General features: G+C 38.5%; 1 protein-coding gene across 1 annotated transcript in view; it reads right to left on the bottom strand.

Moving 5' to 3' along the window:
• The window catches only part of LOC126299424 (uncharacterized protein KIAA2013 homolog), a 199,257-nt gene that overhangs the window by 57,848 nt on the left and 113,744 nt on the right, over window positions 1-27,665 (bottom strand). Inside the window, exon 4 of the mRNA XM_049991323.1 lies at window positions 22,765-23,233. Within this exon, the coding sequence (XP_049847280.1) occupies window positions 22,765-23,233 (469 nt within the window). The remainder of the gene's footprint in view (window positions 1-22,764; window positions 23,234-27,665) is intronic.

Here is a 27,665-nt window from a genome sequence, read left to right as displayed (position 1 = left end):
AATTTCCCAGACTACATTCATCTAGTGTTTCATAATGAGAGCACTTAGCAACTACTAACAAACTGTAAGCATAGTTTCAAACCTTTTCTAAACTTTTTCTTGCTTATATGCTTAATGTCAAATATTCAACATATTAACTCATTTTTAAAGTAATCAGATGTTTGAAGCTGTTTTATACATGGGAGTTTGATTCTTTAAAGAATTAAGGGTTTACTGGCACTGGAGCTAAGACATTTCACTGATAAATAAAAAAGATAGACAAGCTTGTAGATGGTACAGGATCATAAGCATAAGGGGAAAAAACCACTCACAACTATAAATCAAAAGAGAGGTGCACAGAATTACAACTGACAGCTTATAATGATAAATGTGGTGGATGATTTAGGCAGGCACAACAGGATCCATATAACTGGTAAGAAGAAAGGAGGGTTTAAACAGGAATATGTATACACATTGTGCATATGGTAGAAGTTACAATCCAGAGGATTTTATGAGCCAAGTATTTACTAATGAATGAATTTCTGTATGGGAGCTTCTGAAGAATTGTTGTTGCAAAAACACAATGATGATGTGAGTGATGAATTTATTAGTAACTGAGCTGATGCATAGTATGTTCTGTGAGGAGATATTGTCTGTCAATGAGTTTGTGGGGTGACTTGGTGGTCAAAGCACTGAACTAGATGTCAGGAGGACCAGTGTTCAAATATACACCTGGCCATTTAGGATTCAGTTATATGTAGTTCCCCTAAATCGCTTAAGGTAAATGCTGGAATGCTGCTCTTGAAAAGGACGTAGCCAAGACCCTCCACATTCTGTCTAAGTGAGCTTGTGCTACATGCGCTACATATTTCACGATCTTCTCATAAATAGAACGTTAAACCTTAATCTTCTTTCCTTTTTATCTACTTGCATTCATTCATCATCAGTGAATGCTTTTCTGGAGTCAGACTCAGGCTTTAAAAAATGGTGGCTTGTGTTTATACTAATTGATATGTATGGCATGAGTTTTTTCATGATTAGCTTCTCCTTCTTGCTGGCAATAAGACTGTATTAGATAAATTTATGAAGGTACAGAAAGCAAATTTGGGGAGGAGATACTCGCAGGAGTGAGAACTGCACAGTTCACTAACACATATTGGGTGTATAGACAATGTAGGCAGTGTAAACCTACTTTGTATGGGTTAGGATGTCATTAAATTGAAGATCATTAAAGAAGTCAATGTTGGCTGTGAAATATTTTAACAAACCCATGTCACAATAGTACGGAGGTATACATGGATATAGTGAGACAAGTAACAACACATTCAATGTCAGAACAGGTTTTCTGTTACAAATACGATAAACAGATGGTGTGGTAATTACTGAAATACACATACTGCTGCACAGCAATCATTGTAACAGATTTGAGAAAGTGTAATCAGTACTGGTCAATGTCTCCACTTCTCTTCTGGAGAGATGTGCACATTCACTGGAGTGTCCTGCAAGAGCTGCACAAACTCCATTATCATATCCTCTGCTGAGATTACAGGTGGAAGGCATTCACTTGGCTGAGTTATGAGAGAAAACAGCAGAGAAAATTTGGACAGTATTATCAAGGAGGAAATGCATTTGGTACATGTATCTAGTAAGAGTAAAGTCACAGCCAAACAACAAGACAAAAATTAAATGTCAACATTTACTAGTGGTGCGGGCATTAAGTAACAAGCGCAATGAACGGTGGAAGACTTATTACTCTTGTGCAAAATTATAAAAAATTGTGTGATCATCTTAATAAGCTTCCAGACCACTGGAATCATCAATCAATAGAGAGACAATATCCGTGGAGATATATGAACAATAATGAAGCAACTACATAAGCTTTTAACATTTTCTAATGTTTTTAGATAGTGTGAAGAATGACATTTTGTTACCTACACAAAAAAATCATACCAGGAATTGCATGACTTAAGATATTTTTCTTTATATAAATTACTGCTGGCAAGATGCTAATTTGCTGATACAGCTGGTAAATTACCATATTCATGAAATGTTCTCTCACTTTGAATGTTTCAAATAATACATTACCTCCAATTCTCATAAAATTTACAAGCAGCAAAGAGTTGACCCTTTTATACCTACATCCAAAAATTTATTACTACCATACTAAAATACTAAATTCATTTTCAGAAACATTTCAAGCTCCACTCAGAAGGAAGTCAGATACCTTTTTGTGGTTCTTGCCACGAGTTTTATCATACAGATATGGTCTAAACAAATGAGAGCCAAAGGGAAACACTCTGTCTCCGACAGTGAGGTGAACTACATTTTTATTGTACCCACTTAAATAAGTTAGAAATCAGCATCTTCCAAAGACAGAAAAACAATACAAAAATTTGGTATAAAAATATATTAGAACCAGTTTGGGAGACACTACAAACTGAATGTGTTTCCTATTGACAGCACCAATGAAATGAGGAACATTCCATTTAATACAAAATTTGTTTTCACTCATTTCAGAATTTTTTTACTGGGCACTAGATGCACATGTAATGTAAACTTCTCCAAATGACATCACAGGTAGTATATCCTGAAAAATACTATATATTCTCATTTTGAAGTGGCTACAGTTGAAAAATGATCCTTTTTATTTCTTTATACCTGATGACAATCACTGGCTGTATTTATAAAATGAATGACTGTTGTATAGTAAAAGAAAAAAATACATTATTTCTTTCATTGTTTGCTGCCTCATGCTTTGGTTAAATAACGAAGACCAAAGAAATTCCCAGTTACCAAGTATTTAAATACATAATTATAATATTAAGAGAAGGATAAAGATTTAACTTACAATTATGGAATGAAGTATATTAAATATGGTGTATGTAATATTTCAGATAAGAAGTGTCGAGAAATCATTTGCACAAGACAGTTCCGAATTGAAGACAGAAATTAAAGCACTTGTGTATGATGACAAGTCTAAAAATACTTTCACTGCTTCAAGCTGCAATACTTCAGGGCATAGAAAAGTGTTCACCTTGAAAAAGCTATGTAACTAACAACAGTCAACAGTTACTGTTAATCAAAAATATTCAGAGTGTAAGAAGGATTTTACAGAAACAGCCAAAATGTTCACATTCTGAGACCAAATTGAAATCATAACAAAGATACCACATTTCATTACAACAGAAATGAGAATTGCTACAGAATCATCAGAACTCATTTTCCTGGAAGTGAAGCTGGAGGGAAGAACCACAAGACTTGAGAAAAGGAAATACTTCCTGTAGCAACATCCATATAGAAAGCTCCATCTTACTAATTTCACTTGCAGTGAATCATTTTTGTTTAAAATGAGTCCAACTGCGCTTGTAATACTGTCATGTCACAGCCACACCCAAGAACTGAAAGCATGTTCACTACAAATACCACTGCACAGGCAGCACAGAATCAAACTCGTGGGTGGACCTGCTGCTATTTATACAAATATCCAATATTCTAGAACGATGCTATTTAAACACACATTGAATATTACAGAATAAACAAACATGTTTCATGAATGTTCCAGAAAAAATAAATACTAAATAACAAATAATTGCCAACAGTCAGGATTGAACTGACGACCCACACCATGCTGGCCAATGGTGCTAAGTGCTATACTACAATGCATCCACCACAGGTCACAGTATTGGGCCATTTCCTGCTGATACAGTGACCAGTTGTTTCGTAAGTTCTCACTGGAGTCGACAACACCACCTTGGATCTTGATCTTTTAAAAGGTATTCTGTTGGTGACAGTTGTGGATCCTCACATCCTGGTTGTGTTTTTATATCCTCTTCACTGTGGTAAGCATCGAAGGTAGCCTCTCCTATTGAAGCTTCATGACTCTTGAGTGGGTCTTCTGTTTCCTTGAGCCTCTCACCATCAATTTGCGCCTCTTCATACAAAGGACATGGACAATGTCTCTGCACTTTTGTCTTCTTGATGAAGGATCATAATCCTCAAATACGTATGCCACATTCAACAAACGATAAAGGATATGATAAAATCCAAAGCAGTTCTTTAATAAGTACTTCAATAAGTTCTTCGATAGTCCGACTTACCTCACAGGTATAATTATCCATACCATGTCTCCTGGGCTGCATCTGACTGGCCAGTGCTTGACATTATAGTGCTCTTGGTCTTTCTCCTGGGTGTCCATGGTTCATATGCAAGCCAGCCTGTTTTGCTCCTTTGATCTTGTTGATGAGGTGAAACATGAACAAGTGTATCCACTGTCATTTCAGCCACACTACTATGGAGCAGAAAGAATGGGGTCAGGACTGTAGTATCTTGCTTCACTGTGTTGTATGCAAATGTCACAGTTCAACATCAATGTACATCGAGAGCATACCTGCAAATGTCTTATTAAAGTGTTCTGTGAGGTCTTTCATCTGTGGGTGGTAGGCTGTTGTCATCCTATCCGTGATATCGCAATGTGAAATTATCTGTGATATTACAGAAAAACTTGACAGAAAAACTTTTCCCTTTAGAGACCATCACACATGGTACTCAGCGCTTCGAAAGATGTTGTATACCAGGAACTTGGCAATTTCTGGAGCTTTAGAAGTTGGCACAGCTTTTTGTGACATCGCAACTGGTGAGGTAGTCAGAGCAGACTATTGGCCATAAATTCCAGAACCTTCCGAAGAGGTCGAGTACAATGTGGTAGAATGACACTGCTGCATGCAGGATTTGTACCAGAAGCCCCAGAGGTATTTGCCCTCATTGGAATTCATTACAGTGGTTCACACAGTGTCTAATGGATTGGTAGAGAACTGAGCAGTGATTCTTGAATCTGACTTGGTCTAGAGTCTTGATGAATCCCAGGTGACCAAATGTTGGAGTGCTAAAGAAATACTTCGGGACTGCTGGCCACAGATGAGCTGAGACGATGAGCAATCATTTCCACCCCAATTCATAATTCCTTTTCACAATGTTCCATTTATTAACTGGAATACTCCTTTGGTTGGTTCTTCATTCCTCAAGGCTTCTATGTATTTCAGCAATGTTGGATCTTTCATCTTTTCAGCAGCAATGTCATTAAATGCAGCCATGGCTTAGCTTTTATCCATGTTTCTGTGTCCCACCATAAGATTCCTTGAAAGGCAGTCAGTGTCCTTGTGTCAGCATCCATTTGTGTATATCATTGTGACATTGAACTTCTGAAGCCTCAGTGTCCATCTTGCTAGTCAACAGAATGGGTCCTTCAAGCTAGTTAGCCAGCATAGAGAATAATGGTCCACCACAACACTGAATTGTTTGCCAAATAAATGAGCCAGAACTTGTTGAGGGCCCAAACAACTGCAAGGTACTGTTTCTCAGTTATAGAGTACTTCCTCTCGGACTTGGAGTGTAATCTACCACCTTTTCAGCACCTTCCTGAATATGCACTAAAACTGCCCCTATCCCAAAACCGTGCCAGTGTAAAGTTCTGTCTTCACATTCTTGTCGTACTAAGCCAGAACTGGAGAAGATGTTACAAGGCAAGATCTTTCTAGCACTTCATTCCAGGAATGCAAGGTCTGTTCAGAAAGCTCTAGAACATTTGTAATTTCACACCAATGGTGAGTTGCAGTGAAATGCAGTTAGCATCCCTGCACATGTCTGTGTATAACGTGTAACTGCCAGAAGTTTCATTGTTGTATGTCTGTTGGTTGTTGCTCAGTGCTGTACTGAGTAGAACATTGTGTTGCACAGTTTGCGAATTTCAAGATGGCAGAGTTAGAGGAGCATTGCGTCTGCATTAAATTTTGCGTGAAACTCAAGAAAACCATTAAAGAGACCCACCAAATGAGGCAAGAAGCCTATAATGATGAGTGCTTATGCCATACTTAGTGTTACGAATAGTTCATATGGTTTAAAAATGGTCAGACACAAGGTAAAGATGATCCTCGTTCAGGACCCATTTCGACATCCACTGACAATGCTCATGTCAGGAACATCAATGAAATTGTGTGTGACAATTAAACGCTATCCAAGAGATTGGAGAAGAATGTAACATTTCAGTTGGATCATGTCATGAAATCTTGACACAGCATCTCGGAATGCATCGTGTTGTCGGAAAGTTCGTCCCACAGCTCATGAGTCAATACCGGAAAGATCTTCATCTCGCAGTCTGTGAAGAGCTTTTGGATCACGTAGATGAAAATAAGATGTTCCTTACAATAATCATAAACGATGATGAGATGTGGGCCTACTGTTATGATATTGAGAACAAGGTGCAATCTTCACAATGGGTCAGGAAAGCTTCTCAAAAAAAAAAAAAAAAAAAAAAAAAAAAAAAAAAAAAAAAAAAAAAAAAAAAAAAAAAACTCGTCAGGTCAAGTCAAATGTCAAAGCCATGACTGAAAGAAGTTCACTGAGGCTTTTTGCAGATGATGCTGTAGTATATCAAGAGGTTGTAATAATGGAAAATTGTACTGAAATGCAGGAGGATCTGCAGCAAATTGACGCATGGTGCAGGGAATGGCAATTGAATCTCAATGTAGACATGTGTAATGTGCTGCAGATACATAGAAACAAAGATCCCTTATCATTTAGCTACAATATAGCAGGTCAGCAACTGGAAGCAGTTAATTCCATAAATTATCTGGGAGTAGGCATTAGAAGTGATTTAAAATGGAATCATCATATAAAGTTGATCGTTGGTAAAGCAGATGCCAGACTGAGATTCATTGGAAGAATCCTAAGGAAATGCAATCTGAAAACAAAGGAAGTAGGTTACAGTACACTTGTTCGTCCACTGCTTGAATATTGCTCACCAATGTGGGATCCATACCCGATAGGGTTGATAGAAGATATAGAGAAGATCCAACGGAGAGCAGTGCACTTCGTTACTGGATCATTTAGTAATCGCGAAAGTGTTACGGAGATGATAGATAAATTCCAGTGCAAGATTCTGCAGGAGAGGCACTCAGTAGCTCGGTACGGGCTTTTGTTGAAGGTTCGAGAACATACCTTCACCGAGGAGTCAAGCAGTATATTGCTCCCTCCTATGTATATCTCGCAAAGAGACCATTAGGATAAAATCAGAGAGATTAGAGCCCACACAGAGGCATACCGACAATCTTTCTTTCCAAGAACAATACGAGATTGGAATAGAAGGGAGAACCGATAGAGGTACTCAAGGTACCCTCCACCACACACCGTCAGGTGGCTTGTGGAGTATGGATGTAGATGTAGATGTAGATAAGCTCATTCATGCCACAGGGACAGAATGTCAAACGCTGGAGCGGTTGGGATGTGTTGCAACACCTGTATGTAGATGTGAGAAGGAAATGACCTGAAATGTGGCAAGACAATTTATAGCTCTTACATCACGATAATGCACCCACTGCATGACTATTGTACAAAAAATGAAATCACTGTGCTGCCTCATCTTCCTTACTCTCCAGACCTGGCTCCTGCAGACTTTTTTTTTTTTTTAATTTCCAAATTCAAAAACTCCATTGAAAGGACAAAGCTTTGCAACAATAGATGAGATAAAAGAAAATCTGCAGACGGTGCTCTGTGCGATCCAGCCAAAGGCATACCAAGACTGCTTTCGGAAGTGGAAACAGCATTGGGAGTGGTGTATCAATAGTGGAGGAGAGTATTTCAAAGGATACCAAGCACAACAAGTAAAAGGCAAGTGTACAAAAATTTTGTAGACAAAGTTCCAGAATTTTCTGAAAAGATCTCATATTTGGTATCTCCCTGTAGTAATTCTTGCAAAAGATGTGCCTTGGTACAGAAGACCTTTATGAATTACCCAAAGTATGAGCACAGTCTAAGAAAGCTTCCCACATCACAAATGGGCCAAGGAGTTGGAAGAATCTGTTACTGTTCTTATTTTCTCTGGATTGGGACAGACCATCGCCATTCTCTAGGTGTGCCAAGATTTTTATTTCTTGGGTGATGAGGACACACTTTTTCAGATTCAGAGACCTGCAACCTGAACACATTTTTAACACAGTTGTCAGGAGGCGTAGATGGTTTCGAATTGTCTCTGAAAAAATGACACTCTCATTTAGATAGCAAAGATATGTCCATTTAAGGTGTCAAAGTAGGTTGTCCATCACACATTTGAAGGTGACTGGAGCATTACATAGTCCAAACAGCATAACTTTCGACTCTCAGATGTTGTCATCAGTTATCAAGGCCCTCTCTTCTCTATCAGCTTCATCGACCTTGATTTGCTAGTAGCCTTTCTTAATGATAATAGCTAAGAAATATTTGGCTCCTTTCAAGCAGTCTACAGTGTCACCGATGTGCAGCAGACATTTTTCTCTGTGACTGTGTTCAGTTGTCGGTCTGAACGCTGAATGATGTCATCTTGCAGCATTTTCTCCACCTCACTGCGGATTATCTCTCATTAGCTGTCAACACTCTGTGAGTGCTGGCTAATTGGCAGATGATCCCCAGTGCTGCTATGATGTTTTACCATGGGTTCCTTAGTCTGTCACCAAGAAGAACTGACTCAACCAACTCGGACTTATGCCACCACTGTATAATGACAACTCAGCATCTGACCAATAGAGGTACAACCAACTCCTCCACCACAGAAGAGCAGACTTTTTGAAGGACAGAGGACAACATGCCAGTCTCTTTTTCACTGTGGATGCCCTGGACATATTGTGCACTACTATGGAGAAATAATACAAGTGTTTCACAACTATTGGGCCACAAGGCATTGATCATCAAAAAAATCCTATTCACCCTACTCAACTGCAGAACATTCATGGTTGACATGTGTGCCAAAGGTCACTGTCGTACTCTGGACAAGGTCCCTCCCCAACATTCAACAGCCATTTCCCAGTGCCAAAGTGATGCCAGCTGCTCGCCAAGCTGTTGAATTTAGGGAAGCTAAGCAAGGAGGTGAGGAGTATCACAGATGAAAATCAGTGACAGATGACAGCTAACAAAATGACAGGAAATTTCAATGATGTCATCTGTCAGTCTAGGTACTAGTCAACTCAGGAGGATTCCTTTCTTCTTTCCTTTTAATGTTAAATGTTTATCATTACCAGCTAAAGAAGAGGATCATCCATGATACAAAAATGATTGTGCTGAAGGTTGCAAATGTGAAATACACCCATCCAACAGGAACAGGTATTGAAAGAATAACTATCAATAACAGAACACAGCCCTAAAATTTCTCATTTTAATAAAATGTAGTCATGATAGTAATCTCGGGTGGGACTTCTTGCAGGCATCATAAGCAACCAAGAGTTCCAAACTGATAATGCAATTCCAACAAGAATTGAAACATAGATTGCTTTGGGTGGTTATTTATCGATGAAAACATTGTCCTGCCTTCATCAATTAGATGTTTGCCCCCGATAACTGAGTGGTCAGCTTGATGAATTGCCATCCTACTGGCCCGGGTTCGATTCCCGACTGGGCCAGAGATTTTCTCCGCTCAGGGACTGGGTGTTGTGTTGTCTTCATCATCATTTCATCCCCATCTGGCACGCAGGTCGCCCAATGTGGTGTCGAATGTAATAAGACGTGCACCACGGCAACCGGACCTGCCCCGCAAGGGGCCTCCCGGCCCATGACGCCAAACACTCATTTCCATAAATGAGATGACTTTCAGTTGTCAACTGAGATGCTCAGGTAAACTAGAAGCTTTTGCCAATTGCAGAGAGCTACTCAGGTTCACAAAAGAAATGACCATTAGCATCGTAGACAAAGAGCAGAACTTGTGATCACAAATTATCATGACCAGCCACAGCTCATCTCTAAATGTATGCACACAGAGACAATTGAACCAGTCCAGAATGAGCTGCTTACAAGGAGGCCAAACAGCAACTGGATTTCTGATTTTTAAAATTTTTTTTTTAATATATACACCGATCAGCCAGAACATTACGACCACCTCCCTAATGGATATATGTCCACCTTTGGCATGGATAACAGTGACAACACATCATGGCAAGGAAGCAATGAGGCCTTGGTAAGTCACTGGAGAGAGTTGGCACCACATCTGCACACAAAAGTTACATAATTCCCATAAATTTCAGGGAGGGGGCGATGAGCTCAGACACCACATTCAATCACATCCCAGATGTGTCCAATTGGGTTCAGACCTGGTGAGTTGGTGGACCAGCACATCAATCAGAATTCACTTCGAACCACTCCATTATACTCCAGGCCTTGTGACATGGTGCATTATGTTGTTGAAAAATGCCACTGACATTGGAAAACATGATCGTCCTGAAGGGGCTTACATGGTCTGCAACCAGTGTACAATACTCCTTGGCCATGATGGACCCTTGGATGCCTACATGAATGTTCCCCAGAGCATAATGGAGCTGCTGCCAGCTTGTCTCCATCCTGTGGTATTGGTATCAAGGAGATGTTCTCTTGGAAGACGAAGGATCTGCAATCTCCCACTGGCATGATGAAGAAGGTACCAGAATTCATCAGATCTTGCAATGCTCTGCCACTGCACCAACATCCAGTGCCTATGGACACATGCCCAGTTCACTCGTAGTTGCCGATCTCATGGTGTTAACAATGACATATGCATGGGTCATCGGCTTTGGAAGTCCATCAGTGCACTTTGTGTTCAGACACACTTGTACCCTGCCCAGCATTAAAGTCTCATGTTGGTTCTGCCACAGTTCACTGGCTGTCATGTTTTATCAGCCTGCCTAGCCTACAAAATCTGACATATGTAATGAGGGGTGGCCGCTCAACGCCATGATGTCTGGACGTGATTTCACCATGGTTTTGCCACGTGTTGAAGACACTCTCCTTGAACATCCAACTATTCGTGCAGCTTCCGAAATGCTTGTGTCAAGCCTACGGCCCATCATAATCAGCCCATCATAATCAGCCCTCTGCCAAGCTCATCAGGACATCACACTCACTGCACCTTGCATGTGTCTGACCAGCAGTCATTCCTCAAAGGTGACAGTGCTATTGCCTGGATGGGTTTATATCGATAGAAGGTCATGTATTTAAGGTACATGAAGTTCTGGAACCTGATATCAATCATGCAGAGCAGCTCAATGCAACTCTCAAAGATACTTAAGAAACTTGACTTTGAAGTTTTCCACACATCTTTGATATCATAAAGCAAGACAGGTTTCCCAACAGGCTGTGTGGCTCTGTGGTAGAATGCTCTGCTTCCATGAGGGTAGCCCGGGTTTGATTCTCGCCTGTGGTGAATTTTCAAATAAAGGTGCAAGTTCTGAGATCATTTCTGTGTAGTGTAAAAGACATAAAGAAGCAAAAAATTTAATTTGTATTTTTTAAATTTAAACAGTTTTTATTAACATTCTATAATGAAAGATCATTACCTCAAACTTTAAATTTGCAATGTACACTGGATTTTTATGTGCGATATGTAATCAGAAATAAAACAATGAGCATTTTTTATCAAAATGACAATTACATTTAGGGTAATTGGCATATTTTTGATGAATTTTAGATTTAAATCACAGAGGTATCCAAACTGAACAGAGAGAGAAGAAAAATGATTGAAATGAGACTTGATCTAGCCATTATTAGTTTCATGCGTTATTGATTTTTTTCCATATTTACGTATTTTACGGTCATATAACATGTACCTTTGTTTAAAAATTTGAATCCTCTGATAATCAAACCCAGCTGTAACTAGTGGACTAAGTTTCAGGTGTGTGCTTTCCTAAAGAATGTCTTTAACTCAACTAATGCAAAATTATCAGAGAGACAGTGGATGAACAACCACCAGTATCTTCAGCTGCTAAGAAACAATTCCCAGCAGTAACCATTTCACAAACATTACTGGTAATCTACCCAGCAAATACTATCACAGTGAAAGTGTAAACAGCACATCTACAAAATGCAACTTCATCACTGGTTGCATCACCTACAGAGATGAAAGATAATTTGGATGTCTATATACTCATATAATGCCTCAGGCAGCATTTCTTGGAGTCCAAAGTAAATCAGCACAGAAACCAATTGAGTCTTTTCTTTTTGTGCTTAAATCTAGGAATCTTCCACATATTAACCTTCCATTAGGCATGCCCCTTTTCCTCCCATTCCACAGCTGTGCTGCACTTGTGAGGAGCTTTAGCAGCCTTTATTAGTCAAAAATATTCCCAAACATATGGGCACTTTGCGAACCCATGGATAAAATAGGAAACGACAAATTTCGTGTAAATAATAAATTATATTTTGTTTTAAAGTGAACAAATAAGTAACTGATACAGACCATGGGAGTACTAAATCCTGACTTCTAAAGCAACTGTGAGCTGTGCATGACTGATGGAAGGTTAAGGAATGTGTCGCTATTGGTCAGGCTACAAAGCTATCACTGGAAAATTTTGGTAGTTTAGTTTCAGTAAGGGTGTGGTTCCACCAACCTTGAAAACAACCAGGGCATCCTAATCTGGCAAGGGTGGGTCATAGTCCCCACAGCAGTGTTAACACAAGGTGTTCAAACCACACAATCAATGTACCAATAAATGCAACAGTCCCTGCAAGTAACACAGATCAAAATAGCACCATGTATTGTCAACATACATCAGATGCATCAAAATCAAATTTGGCACCCCCAATGTCATTATTTTTTTAAGACACTCGAACTTAACACAATGTCGACTCAGAAAAGAAGGCCAATCATACCTAAATTTCTAGGGCACAATGCTCCACATGCAACATTCAAGGCTGTAACATCTTATTTTGCTGTTGTGGCCAAGACAGTCTCAAATGAGCGCATGCAAGGACGTTATATCATGCTTGACATTCTTAGTGATGTATCCTTATACTGAGGAGTGATCAAAGGCAAAGAATAACTGTTTATTAACAAAACAAAACTCAATCATAATGTCCTTGGATGAATATGCACAAACTACAAATAAAAGAAATGACGCTGTCCATGATGTGGCTACACGACGAACCCCAAAGTCATAGTAAGTGGTGGTGTGAAGACCTAGGATGTTACTGGGCTGTTGCCACTGGCATATGACAGCTGACATGATGAACTGGTTCGGATCTGCTGGTGTGGGGCGCTGGGACAAAACTGCTGGTACTGCTGACTTGAGGTATAGGGCATAACTGACTTAACACAGTTTGGCAGTGGCTTAAATAGTCAGATGCAGATGAAATCTGTGTGGTACTGCGACGGCATGTGACCTGGTGTAGCAAAACGGTGGCCTGCTGACAGCACTCTCTGCTGCAAAAGGAATGCTGCCTGCTGGCAAGGTTGGAGCCCTCAGATACTATGGAGGCAATGTGTAACTCCACGGTAAACAGCCCAGGCTGTACACGGAATAATATTTCAATGCTGATGACAGCCACTCATGCAGGTTCTCCTGAGGCAGTTGCCCGCATGGCCTGCCTGGTGTGTGGAGGAATCGACTACCAGATGACTACAACACTTTGCATTCACAAACATGAAATTGAGATTTAAACTGACATTGTTGCTTACTCTGCTTATATATGCTACTGCCTAGAATTTCCAATGCTGTTGACAGCAAAAATTGTCCAGTATGTTACATATATCAATGTACTATAATCTAGAGGGCAATCAGTACTTGAAGCATCACATCAAAATTTTAGATGGTCATTCCACTTCCTTGTGCTCAACAATGGAACAGATATTCAGATTTAAGACCTTCATGACATTTAGGTTTTCTGCTTACAGCTCTGTCCATTTAACATTAGATGACACTTCTTTATAGGTGACTGCCATCTAATGTGGAACTAGGCTCTTTAATGAACACACCAAATGACGCACCGCCTATATTTTTCCCAGGTTGACACATTCCATTTGCCCTAAACGATGCCGTTAAAACCAAGTCTGACAATTCCAGCTAGTCAGTTGTACTGAGCAAAGTAATGTAGTGTTACAGCATTATACTCACTAAAATCAATACGGTTTATTTGAAAATGACATGGTGTATTTTCTTCCCAATCCTTTCCTAATCTGAATTTGTGTGTCATCTGTAATGGCCTCACTGTTGATGGGAAACTAAACCTCAATCTTCCTTCCTTATTCAGAGTGCAAAACCAATAGTCATGAGGAAGGTGGTTGTCATGTTCCACATGTATGGCAATTTTACCTTAAATTCAGAAGCAATAAGACACACACACACACACACACACACACACACTCTTTTCATACAGAACTCTGAAGGGCTCAGGTATCCTGAAAGAGTGATTTTTTTTAATAAACTTTAGGCCATTCTTATCTTCAAGTGCTACTATACGCAGTATCAGCAGTTCACAGTAATTAACAAAATTGCCATACCCTTAAAGCCATGTTCACAAGGCTTGAGAAAAACAATGTGGGCATGAAACATGGTGGTATGTGATGTCATAATATGGACTTTATATGCTGTACAGGATATTTGAGTGTGAACAATAGGCTCATAAATAGCAAATTTTCCAAACAGGAAGAGGAAGATGAACTAACAAACTCCAAGAGTATTTGAAACACCACAGGCAGGGCTGAGCATGCCATGTATGATTAAATTTACTGGAGCTTAAATGTCATAACATTGGTTTATGCACTGTAATCTGAATGCTATGAAAGTATACTTTTTCATGGCACCTGTGCATCAAAGATACTCAAAAAAGGCAAGGTATAATTTGTTACAATAAAGTAAAGGCATATCAGAGGTTAAAAGATCTACCATTTATTTAAATGCAAAAGTATAGATGAGAATACACACTTATCCATTTTTTACCCACCCAATGGCAGTGTATATGTTCCCTGGTTGCATAAAAATGAAATTTTGAACTTTGCAACAAGTTTCAACAAAATCAATCAAGTTTATGGCATGGATGAGCAGTTTACCACAAACATATTCTTCAGCTGTGATGACATATTTTGTGTAATAAATATGATGCAAAATAATTACATAGCTGAGACTGACAATACAAATTTGTTTACTTCCCAAACGAATTTTATTAGTGGTTACTACACTTAAAGTAGGACCCCCTGAGTCCAAAAATACCTACATCATTCCTTTCATGATTCAAAATATTTCTACATGTCATTCTCCATGAGACTGTGCAGGACATCGACCATTTTTGCCTTGGAACAAAGTGCAAGAACATGTCTGCAGCAAACATTCCATCCACTGTAAGCTTTGACTGATTTTAACGAACCTGGCACACAACTGAAAGGTCATCCACTGTCACGGTCACTATCTTGGTCCACTTCAATGAAACGTGTCATGTGTACAACATAACTGAAACTCACCTCAAATAATTCCTCAGCAATGTGAGCAGTTTCATTTCTTCTGTGCTGAGTTAATAGTTTTATAGTTCTCTTTTAAGCATGATTTTCAATGAATTTACTTATATCTCCACAATATTCTTCAGAATTTGCTCTTCCTATCACTGACAGCTTGTAATGAGTAGAGACTGGATTTTATGTAATTACATATTCTGTTCCTTTATAAGTAGTTACAAGAAAAACTAAAATCTCAACAAATTACACTGAAAGGATACTTATTTCAATGCTTTAAATTTCACATTTTTTACATATTTTGAGATATAATACATATTTGACACTATACTATATAGTTTTACATATTTTAATACTACTGTGCAATTATCACACATTTTTGTGAATCTCATACATTAACATTATAAATCAAGAAAGGAAAAAAAGTTTAAGTTTTCTCATTCTGTTCTCAACCTTGTTACTCTCGAGGATAAATTACACAAATTTGATGCCGACAGTGATTACTGATTTTAAATGCTTTCCTTTCTTGTTCTCAAATGCTTCACAATGTGTAACACAGTTGCATCCACGTTAACCATGTGTCTTCATTGTCATCAAAGTTGAAAACATGGATTTCTATTGACAGTGCTTCAGCCACTGATGGTAAAACAGTCCTATACCAAACTTGTGTTAAATGTATAGGATGTGTAGTGAAATCTCAATTGAACAACATGTACAAAGCAATCTACATATTGGGAATAAGCAATAGGTTTCTTCAAAGAAGCAGGTTCTACATACCCAGTTGTAGGGACAACCTACATCATCTACTAGTGAATTTTTCAAATAACTGTGTTTTATACATATTATAAAAATATAGTATAAAATATAGCATAGTTTTATATTGGTTGTCAGGAGCATATTCTGGAACATTTTTTTTTTTTTTTCAAATAACTTTGTTTTGTGTTGGTTGCCAAATTTCAGGTTTGTGAATTCAAACATTTCTTGCAGAAATACTGCAATCACAACACTTCAATGAGTCCAGTCTCAGGAGGAATTACCTGGATTCTTGATATATTGACGTAGTAGAAAAAAATCAGCACTGACATTGGAAAATCACCTACACAGATTCCTACTGATGAGATGACGGATGCTGTATGCCATATCACCGCTAATCGTGAGCAAGTTGGTCTCTTATACTGCATGTAAACCCTATTTAATTTATTGTAAGCTTTTCATAGGCAACAAGTAGTCCAACAGTTGCTAGATTCATTAGTGAGGGATTTAAGATACTATGGCCAAATGGTGTAAAAGAAGAGAGAGTCCTACGGATGTACACAGATGCAGCACCATACATGGTAAAAGTGGGGAAATCGCTTAACGTATTTTATCTAAACTTAGTGCATGTAACATGTATGGCTCATGCATTGCAACAAGTGGCATAGATAGTTAGACATCAGTTCCCAGAAGTAAATACAATATCAGCAACAAAGAATGTTATCTTCAAATGTCCTTATCAGGTGCAATACTACAAAGAGTAGCTACCTGATATATCTCTGCCTCTGGAGCCAGTGTTAACAAGGTGGGTAACATGACTTGAATCTGTGATTTCATAAAGTAAACACTTTGAAGCTGTGAAGTCAGTGCTGGAGAACTTTTCTTTTTATCCTGCAGTATCTGTGAGTGGATCCTCGACAGCATTCAACAATTCTGGACTGCTCAGTTCAGTTTCATATATTGCAAGTCACTTCAGCTGACTTCCTGACAGTATCAAGATACTGGAGACTTCAGGTATGCTCTCCAAGAGGCTGTGAGAATAATGGAAGATGCAGTTCAGAAGGTCAGTGTTGTACCAGGTGAAGCGGGTGATGTAGATGCCGGTGAACTTCAATCTGTACTAAATGAGAAGTATGGCTACCCAAATTATGTTATTTTGTCCTGCTTATTTAATGGTGAAACTGTAAAATCCCATGAGAATTTAATTCCTAGCACAACCTCTCTGTATAAATATGCACCACCGACTTCTTGCAATGTTAAGCAATCTTTCTCTATTTATAGAAACATATTGTCAGACAGAAGACTGTGCATGGCAACGCAACATTTGGAAAAGTAAATTATAATTAATTGTGCATCCTGTTCCAGTGTGACTTAAATGATTCAATACAAAGACACTTGTACTTCTGTACTTTGTAGTATAAGTTAACTAATTTTGACTAGCTTGCCTGTGAACTTACATTTTCTAGCAAAAACTTAAATTTGTGATTTTATATATAATTGCTTCATTACTTATTTATTTACATATTTCACCACTTTTGGTTCCATATTTATGAACATATTTCTTGATCTGCTATTACACAAAATATGGGCTCCACTACTACGGCTAACACGGTTATTTCACAGCTTTCTTGGAACATCAAATTTGTTCTCAATCTCAAGCTTTTAATGACTCCCTCTGTCATCATCATCATCATCATCATCATCATCATCATCATAAGTTAGTCCTAATACTAATTCTGTTGAGAAAAACCAAGTTCTCATGGCTAATTCACACATCTTTTTCAAGAACTTTCATCCTAATGTGGTTTACTCATCAAATGTTGCCAACAACAGCTGTTAGAGGGCACCTCAATCACACAACAAAACAAGTTGATGTACACAGACTGCATAAATCAACTGATCATTTCCAAGCATACACCGAATATATTGGAACCATATCAAAGAAATGCACTGAAGACCCAAATTCTGCATGAAAAGCAGTCAAGGAACTACAATTTTTATGGTGAAAATGAACTCTCATGCAAAGTTGATTCCAAAAGCTGTGTAGTATCACACTCAGCTGTGTGACAGAGGGGTTCCTAAACACTAATGACCAGTCTGCAAACAAATTTTAAAATATTGTTACACTTTACATGTTGTTTTGCAAATCATCCACCGATGTTTGTCAATATGGCACTCCAGTCTTATCATTGTACAATAATTATGACAGCACAGATCAACCCTTGCTCCTATTTCAATTCAAATTGTGTATCAGCTTAAATAAACAAATAAATATATTTAGATTGTCTGTTCAATGGTGTTATTAACACCTGGTCAGTTCTATACTGTCAGTTCAGTAAGTTCTGAGATCGAATTTTTGCACAAGAAACAACTTGTGCTACTCTCCAAACAAATTGAGCTATGTAGAATGAAGTTTTCCTTACTAACAGTTTTTTTAGCAGTTGGTTATAACCTGTTTCCAGTACATGATGGCGCATGTTTATTCTTTGTTGCTGTTTTCTAGCCGACAGTAGTGTTCCTGGGCCACAGGGATAACAGTTGTGGAGTCCTTCCCCATATTCATCTAATTTGACCCCAGGAGCCTTCATGCCCTTTCCCAAATTCAAATATGTCTTAATGGGGTGCATTTTGAAGATGTTGAATTGACTCACCAGAATATGATAGCAACTCTAAACAATGTTCATGTCAAAGTTTTGCCAGAACCTTTACAACTGGTGCTGGAAATGTATATTGAAAACTAAGTTTAAGATCATTTTGTATTTAGAATTTATGGAACCTACAGCATATGTTTGATTTTGCCACAGTAAGGTACTACTATACCCAAGTGACTGAAATTCTATTATGTCTTGATTTTACTTGTTAAAGTAAATCCTGACTTTTCGTGCAACAGTTCAAGTATGTCTGATTATGCTTGGAATTCTCTGCCATCAGTTCAGCCAAATATACCTCGGAGAGGATACATGACAGACTGCGCTAGGTTATTGTGGCTGATAGTTTTCCATGCACTCCTAAACTAACAATACATAGTAGGCAAGCACAGCACAACAAATGAAGACATAGTTCCTGTAGGCAAAATATTGGTGATATGAGGGCTGCCAACTATCAATGCTTCTGACCATTCCGGGAGTTGTGCAATAGGAATGGTATCACTCACCTGTCATATTCAACGTTAAACCCACAACTGAATGTCAAGGTGGAACAACTGGTAACAACATTCAAACATTAGTTACTTGAAGTCCTAACCAACAATACTACAGAGGCAGCACAAACACTTATTAGACACATAAAGGATCTCACATGTAAATAGTCTCAGTCCTATGGATGTGCTGCATAGAATGCAACCTCAGATGCTACTATATTTGTTGCAGCAAAAACATAACAGGTACTCACTGAGTTTCATCTGGCAATTTACCATCAAGGAAAGTACATCCGGGAATATACACTGTGTGATCAAAAGTATTCGGAAAAACATATGTTTTTCATATTTGGTGAATTGTCCTGCCATCTACTGCCAGGAACTCCATATCAGCAACCTCAATAGTCATTAGACATTGTGAGACAGCTGAATGGGGTGTGCCACGGAACCCACGGACTATGAAGTGGTCAGGTGATTGGGTGTCACTTGTGTTATAAGTCTGTACGCGAGATTTACACACTCCTAAACATCCCTAGGTCCACTGTTTATGATGTGATAGCAAAGTGGAAACATGAAGGGACACGTACAGTACAAAAGCGTACAGGCTGACCTCATCTGTTGACTGCCAGAAGGCCATAATGTGTAATAGGCAGAAATCTATCCAAACCATCACACATCCATCCAAACCATCACACAGGAATTCCAAATTGCATCAGGATCCACTACAAGTATTATGAGAGTAAGGCGAGAGGTGAAAAAACTTGGATTTCATGGTCAAGTGGCTGCTCATACGCCACACATCACACCGGTAAATGCCAAACAATGCCTTGCTCAGTGTAAGGAGTGTAAATGGACGATTGAACAGTGGAAAAACGTTGTGTGGAGTGATGAATCATGGCACATAATGTGGCGATCCGATGGCAAGGTGTGGGTATGGAAAATGCCCAGTGAATGTCATCTGCCAGTGTGTGTAATATCAACAGTAAAATTTGGAGGCGATGGTGTTATGTTGTGGTCGTGTTTTTCAAGTAGGGGTTTGTTGTTTTACATGGCACTATCACAGCACTGGGCTAGACTGATGTTTTAAGCGCCTTCTTGCTTCCCACTGTTGAAGAGCAATTCAGGGATGGTGATTGCATCTTTCACCACGATTGAGCACCTGTTCATAATGCACGGCTTGTGGCGGAGTGGTTATACGACAATGATATACCTGTAATGAACTAGCCTGCATAGATTCCTGACCTGAATCCTACAGAACACCTTTGGAGTGTTTTGGTGCCGACTTCATGCCAGGCCTCACTGACCGATATCAATACCTCTCCTCAATGCAGCACTCAATGAAGAATGGGCTGCCATTCCTCAAGAAACCTTCCAGCACCTGCTTGAATGTATGCCTGTGAGAGTGGAAGCTGTCATCAAGGCTAAGGGTGGGCCAACACCATACTGAAGTCCAGCATTACCGATGGAGGGTGCTACAAACTTGTAAGTCATTTTCAGTCAGGTGTCTGGATACTTTTGATCACATAGTTTACATTCAGGCACAATCCTAAGTGGGCTTCAGGCACTATGGTTTCCTTCCTGAGGAGGAGGGAATCTACATCTATCGTGGCATCACAGCACCAAACAGTCTAAAGCAACATGAAAAGCAGACATGCTCTCACCATCCAAAAACGTAAACAGTGTGTCACCCAAAGTTACAGCGATGTGCACTTAAGAAGACAGCAGGGCAATAAAAATCTTCACAGACAGAGAGAGACAGAGAATACCTGGTGGCAGTGCTAGGGTGCCCTCTGCCTCTGTCCAATACCTCAAACTCCAGTCATTGTATACCCTCACAACTGGTAACAGTCATAAGCACTACACCCAGCCACTGTTTCTGTTTCTGACTCTGCCTAGCAGAATTTATATGCTCTGAAAACTATTGTCATCACTAATTAATATAATACTTGCTGGATTTGCTTCATTTCACTCATAATGAACACTATAGTGGCTAAGGAACCTCATCAAATATAAAATAATATGAAAATCAATGCTAAATGTTCTGCAAGCACCCTAATGTGTGTGCTACAGACAAACATGGCAGAATGACCCTATTGGCTGGATTATCACGTGGTACACTGCTCCTTGTAACTGCGCACTGCCTCACCACCTGTCTTCTTATGTACACCACTATAACTATGCTGTCACCGTCAATGCCATATGACACCAACTGATAACCTGCATCAGGGCTGTAAATCTCACCACATGGGTTGGCAACGATGACTGAGTCTGGTACCACTGACACTGCCCAGGGTGCTACAGCAGATTTCATCATTACCGGAAGGTAATGGAAATGTCTTCATTGATCCAGCCATCAGTGAGCAAGCAGAGGTCATAAACCTATGAGTGGCTTTGTCCATCACTGATGCTGGCACCTCACTTTTTGTTTTCTGTTTTCTACACAAAGATACAAACTTTAAAAATGACCCTCATAAACAGGTTCTAAGAAGGATTAGTCAAAGTAGGTTCTTCCAATCTGAGGTTAATAAACAGAATGATATTACAAAACAGCTACAGAAACTGATTGCAGTTACCTTCAATTGAAAGGTCAGTCTGAATGCCATAGTATCTTACCATGTGTGATCTCATTGGAGATGATACACCCTTACCTAGTGAATCTCATCACCCAGCCAGTATGGACTGACTTACAATTTACTATGAAATTCAAACAGCATTTCCATTTACCAATTTTCATGTGCACAGAGTATTGCAAGAACTGAAAGTCACAAGTCCAATAACAAATATAAAGACATACCAGCTTGAAGTCCAGACTTTCGGTTTAGTAATCTGCAGACAGCCACAACCCACAAAAGTCAAAACTGCTATGTATTAAAGAAAGTACTTGGCAAAGAGCACATAAGTTAATCTACTAATGACAACAGGTTTCAAACTAAAAGCAATTATATAATAGCCACCATATTTCTTTCACTAAATTATACATGTTTTGAGAATTTATACTACATAGTTTACTAGTATGAGTTGTGTTAGAGTGATTTAAGTTATTAGCAGTTTTTTAGATAATAATTGCACTAATGAAAGGGGACAGTAATAATGTTCAGCTGAGATATAAGAAAATTATGATAAATGCTATTTACTTAAAAAATGCCATAGATCACAATATTTCAATCAATTGCCTTTATTTACGGTGTTGCCAATGACCTTGCCATGTTGGATACACTGATCCACCTGATCATTGAAGTTAAGCAACATGGGGACCATTTAGTACTTAAGATGGGTGACTGTCTAGGAACACAGGGTGCCATTGGCTCAGGGACACACAAGTCATCAAAGTGGCATCCAAATAAAAGACCTGCACCAGGCCATGTACCATATGACATTATTAGTATTATTTTAATTACCATGTGTTATTGATTTCAAAGTTATATAACTCTTTCCTCTAATGTCCATATGAATATTTCAACTGAACAACATAAATAAAGACAGCACATATATTAGAAGTAACTGCAGATGAACACTCAAAAATTCCATTTGGCTGAAAGGACCAGAAAAACACTGCAGATGTTACACAAATTGGTACTCAACAAGAATAAGGATGCACTGGTGTTTGTACTACAAACACTTCTAAGCTGTAGCACATATCAAACCACAATCCCTAAAAATTAAAATTCTATAAACTGATTTGACTTACGGTTCAACATGTGACACTGCAGTAGGCCAATTAAGGTATGTCCCCTGGCGCAGACTGAATGACTGTATGTCATTCGTTGGATTGTTTATTGTTATTTCTTGAACGAAGACGTTCGGCAATGTCCTATGTGCATAATACTGATGAGACACACTAGTTCCTTGGGGCAAACACTGAATTCTGTGAACAATGCCTGTGGTATAGTGAACAACAGTAGCTTCATATGCTGCTTCTGCTTGTGATGTAACTGACACTATAGGAAACCAGTATGCAGGTAAAGATAATGTACGCCCACTCTTGATATAGACGGGACTTGCTGGATCTACAGTCAAGCCAAAAACACCATTTCCCACAAAAGCTAAGTAAGGTTTCTCGTCATCTTTGGCTGGATAATGTCTGATATTAGCACTGAATTCTTCTGAATCTGCAGAGAACTGAGCAAGACTATTTGATAAGCACTGTTCGTCTTCACCTGAAAATTTAAATATATAGTAAGAAATCAGTAGAAGTCCATAAAATCACACATTCATGTTATCTATTCATTTAAAAATCTTGAATTCATTATCACACAATTAGAAAAGCTAATTGAATGTGTGAATTATTCATAACAGTCCACATTTACCTTGAAATACTTTTGAGTCATAAAGACATTTTAGTGAGCAAATTAATCAGTAGAACTTTCTGTACAGGTGGCCACTATTTTTATTCTATTGGTACGTAGGATCAGGCTTTGTGTTATTAAAATGAAGGCTTGGGTGGATATAATGACATGCAAATGTAACAGTACGTTCATGAACAAGATAATAATACGCCGCATATATTGCCAACATAGTTTTCATCTTGTGATTTATTTTATTTATTTATTTACTTGTTTCTTTATTGTAGCCTTCTAAACTGGTCTCCTTCATGTCTCAGGCAAGTCGTACAGTACATCAGAAAATTGACAATTCTCTACATAATAGAATACATTTTTCAAAACTCTAATTAAGGTACTAAATTATACAATAAAACTTGATAAGTATATACAAAGAAACCATAAGTAGTTAGGAAGGAAGTAAAATGAAGGTAAGCAATGAAACAAAAGTAAGAGATGTAAATGTTTTATATTATTTCTTATGTAAATTTCTCTAGCTATCTCAGTACATCGAGTGTTGCCTGTGCAGAGTAGGAAAACAGCCTACACTTCAGCTGTCTTTAACTAATTATCCTGTTGTTCACTGAATTGGTAGAAATATGGAGTGATCACAGTTATTATTACTAATTTATTTGCATTAAAACTAAATTACAGTTGCCACCCAACACTTCACTGGTATGCAGTGAGTCTCTTCCTCACCATCAGCATTACCACCATCCTTTCAAACTGCCCCCTAATTTACATATTCCTTCTCATTCATCCCCTCTCTTCTATTGATGTGTCTCATACATGTATTTATGTTTCTAATAGATGTTATGAACTTGTTTAGTTCACTCCTAGATATGTTGTTCATGTCTATGTTAAGTAATTGGAAGTGTCAGCATTCCTAATTAGGTATGTAATTTCACCATGACGGGGGAGGGGTCAAATCCGGTAGCTTCCACTTGGCAGTGGGCAAGTATAACACCACACGATCAGGAAATTGTAAATCACCACAGCCACACAATGCTGATGGCCTCTTTCCTATGTTATGTTCATATTGTAGGTAAGAGTTGTGTCCTGTCATAAAGTGTCCATACCTCTGCTGGTGACAATATGATTCAGTATCTCTATGATGTTAAGAAGGAGACTCTATAGGGGCATCCTGTATTTCCACTTTGCCAATCCCACTACCATTCATTGAGTGTCTAGTCTTGAAGATCTAACTTATTAGTTACTCTGGAATCCATAATTTCCCATACTTCATGTTATCCCGCTGCAACCAATATGCTGTGCAAGATATTGTACTGTGATGTCAGTGGGACATATTCCCAGAATAATGAGCAGAACCTCTGCTGGTTAGTACTGTATACTCCTATCATCCTTCAGAGAACATCTCACGGATACCTATGTCTTAGTGTGGCTGTACCACCAGGTGGAGCCGGTGGGGCCCAGTACTTGTTGCAAAGCCCACAATGACAATCAGTATTTCATTGTGGTACAGTTTAAAAGTCTCAAAGGTTAAAAGCCTTGAAGAATATGTTGCAGTGCCAGTGTTGGCAATTTTGAGCATGATTTTGGAAGTCTTTCGGCAAACCATATCTACATGAGCTGAGAAGTTTCTTCTGTTGTTGAGAAAACTCCTAAATAACTGCATACAGTGCTTCTCAAAAATAGGCTGTTCTCTGGTCTAAAAGTTGAATTCTCATTTAGGATGGGTTTGTCCTTAAGCAGCACATATAAAGATTTATTTTTAGCTACTGCTAATTTGTTGTTCCTGCACCACTCCTGCATCTTTCAGAGCACATGATTTGATTTTCTTCAAGCTTGACTCTGGGATCTCAAGACACCACCAACAAGATACAAGATATCACCAGCATCAGCCACAATTCCATTTGCTTCATCAGTCCCATCCAACTGTTCCAACAATGGCTCAATTGTGAATTCCCAAAATATTGGTCCACATATCGAGCCCTGTGGACAGACCTTCATAATTTTCTTTTATTATCTTATGCTGCCCAGTGCACAGTCAAGGGGCATCAAAAGGAAGCAGTGGTTGGGAAGGGAATGAGACAGGGCTGTAGCCTATCCCTGATGTTATTCAATCTGTATATTGAGCAAGCAGTAAAGGAAACAAAAGAAAAATTACGAGGAGGAATTAAAAAACATGGAGAAGAAATAAAAACTTTGAGGTTCACCAATGACACTGTAATTCCAACAAATACAGCAAAGGACCTGGAACAGCAGTTGAACGGAATTGACAGAGTCTTGAAAGGGGGATATAAGATGAACATCAACAAAAGCAAAACGAGGATAATGGAATGTAGTCGAATTAAGTCGAGTGATGCTGAAGGAATTAGATTGGGAAATGAGACACTTAAAGTTGTAGATGAATTTTGCTATTTGGGGAGTAAAATAACTGATGATGGTTGAAGTAGAGAGGATATAAAATGAAGACTGGCAATGGCAAAGACAGCATTTCTGAAGAAGAGAAATTTATTAACATCAAGTATAGATGTAAGGGTCAGGAAGTCATTTCTGAAAGTATTTGTATGGAGTGTAGCCATGTATGGAAGTGAAACATGGATGATAACTAGTTTGGACAAGAAGAGAATAGAAGCTTTCAAAATGTGGTGCTACAGAAGAATGCTGAAGATTAGGTGGGTTGATCACATAACTAATGAGGAGGTATTGAATAGAATTGGGGAGAAGAGAAATTTGTGGCACACTTTGACTAGAAGAAGGGATCGGTTGGCAGGACTTGATCTGAAGCATCAAGGGATCACCAATTTAGTATTGGAGGGCAGTGTGGAGGGTAAAAATCGTAGAGGGAGACCAAGAGATGAAGACACTAAACAGATTCAGAAGGATATAGGTTGCAGTAGGTACTGGGAGATAAAAAAGCTTGCACAGGATACAGTAACATGGAGAGTTGCATCAAACCAGTCTCTGGACTGAAGACAACAACAACAACAACAACATGCTGCCCAGCAAACCATTCAACTGTGTGACTCTTACAGTAGCCCATGAAACTTATATAAAGGCAATTTAGCATCTGAATACTTCTTACGTGACTGAACATCATAGACTACCATAAATTATTATTGAATGCACTTGCAAAGTTGATCATAATTGAGGGCCATTTTAAGAAAACTTGCTTTATGCAAAAAGACATATTTTTGCAGGAGAAGCAGTTATTTAATTAACAAGCGACTTTAGACAGATTTCTTTCTTTTACAATTAACAAATTTGGTACACTTCTGGATATATTTTAAGACAGTCTTTGCACATGCATAAAATTTTTGATAGTTTATCAACTGCTGGAAGCAGGAAAACAGCTTTCTTTTTCAAACTAGATCAGTGATACTTGAACATTAAATGTCTGATTTTTAGATTAAAGTTTTAAAATAATATTTCTTTTTTCTCTTCTCCGCAACTTCAGAGGACTCTTCATAAATTCTCCATGAGCTGTCATGATGTTCATATTCCTCATCACTTGCAGAGAGTATGTCATTGCAGAAACTTGCTGCATTCTTAGGAATGGTAAGGAAACACATTAGCTTCATTATATCCTCCTGCTTTTCTGCAATAATATCATTTATCTTCAGAATAAATCCAGCACATTTCATGGCTTTGACGGAAGGAATGTTCTTCTTCAAAACATCCCGACATACTTCTGATACAAAGAAATGCCTTGTTTTAACAGCACACTGAATCTTACTGTTGGTTTGTCTGTAAATTATGGCCAATAAATTCACCATTTTACAAGGCAAGTTGGACTTTAATATTTCTTTAGAAATCCATTTGAAGTTGTAGGAAGACTAGTTTTCTCCCCACACCAGTACCTTCCCAAACTTCGCTAGAATCTTCCAGAATTGACAAAGTGATATGTTCTCTTCTTTCTTCTGATATCCCTTCTCAACTCTACTGAATACACGATCCTGGAGAATGAAACAATGTCCATGAATAAGAAAATAATGGTTAAGTTCACAGAACACTGTACTGTGTTCCACAAAATGTGCCAGCATACATTGCAGTATATAATTCTTGTTCTGGCTCGTACACAAGTCTGGAAAAAGCTCAAGTTTCAATCCTCTCTTACCAACATCTCTAGTCCTCTCTTCTTAATAATGTAGGAGGAAATGTTAACTGTGCAGATGTGATTTCATTTGCACCTCATCCAGCTTCTGTTTCACACCAAGTATACTGAAAAATGTTATCAGTACCTTGTTCTGGTTCATGTATCACCACAATCAGGTTATAGAACAATACCTGTGATGTGTAGAAGACG

The sequence above is a fragment of the Schistocerca gregaria genome, chromosome X (assembly GCF_023897955.1).
Source record: "Schistocerca gregaria isolate iqSchGreg1 chromosome X, iqSchGreg1.2, whole genome shotgun sequence".
NCBI lineage: Eukaryota > Metazoa > Arthropoda > Insecta > Orthoptera > Acrididae > Schistocerca > Schistocerca gregaria.
Note: the sequence above shows the minus strand (reverse complement) of the source record. Positions and strands in the feature narration are given on the sequence as shown.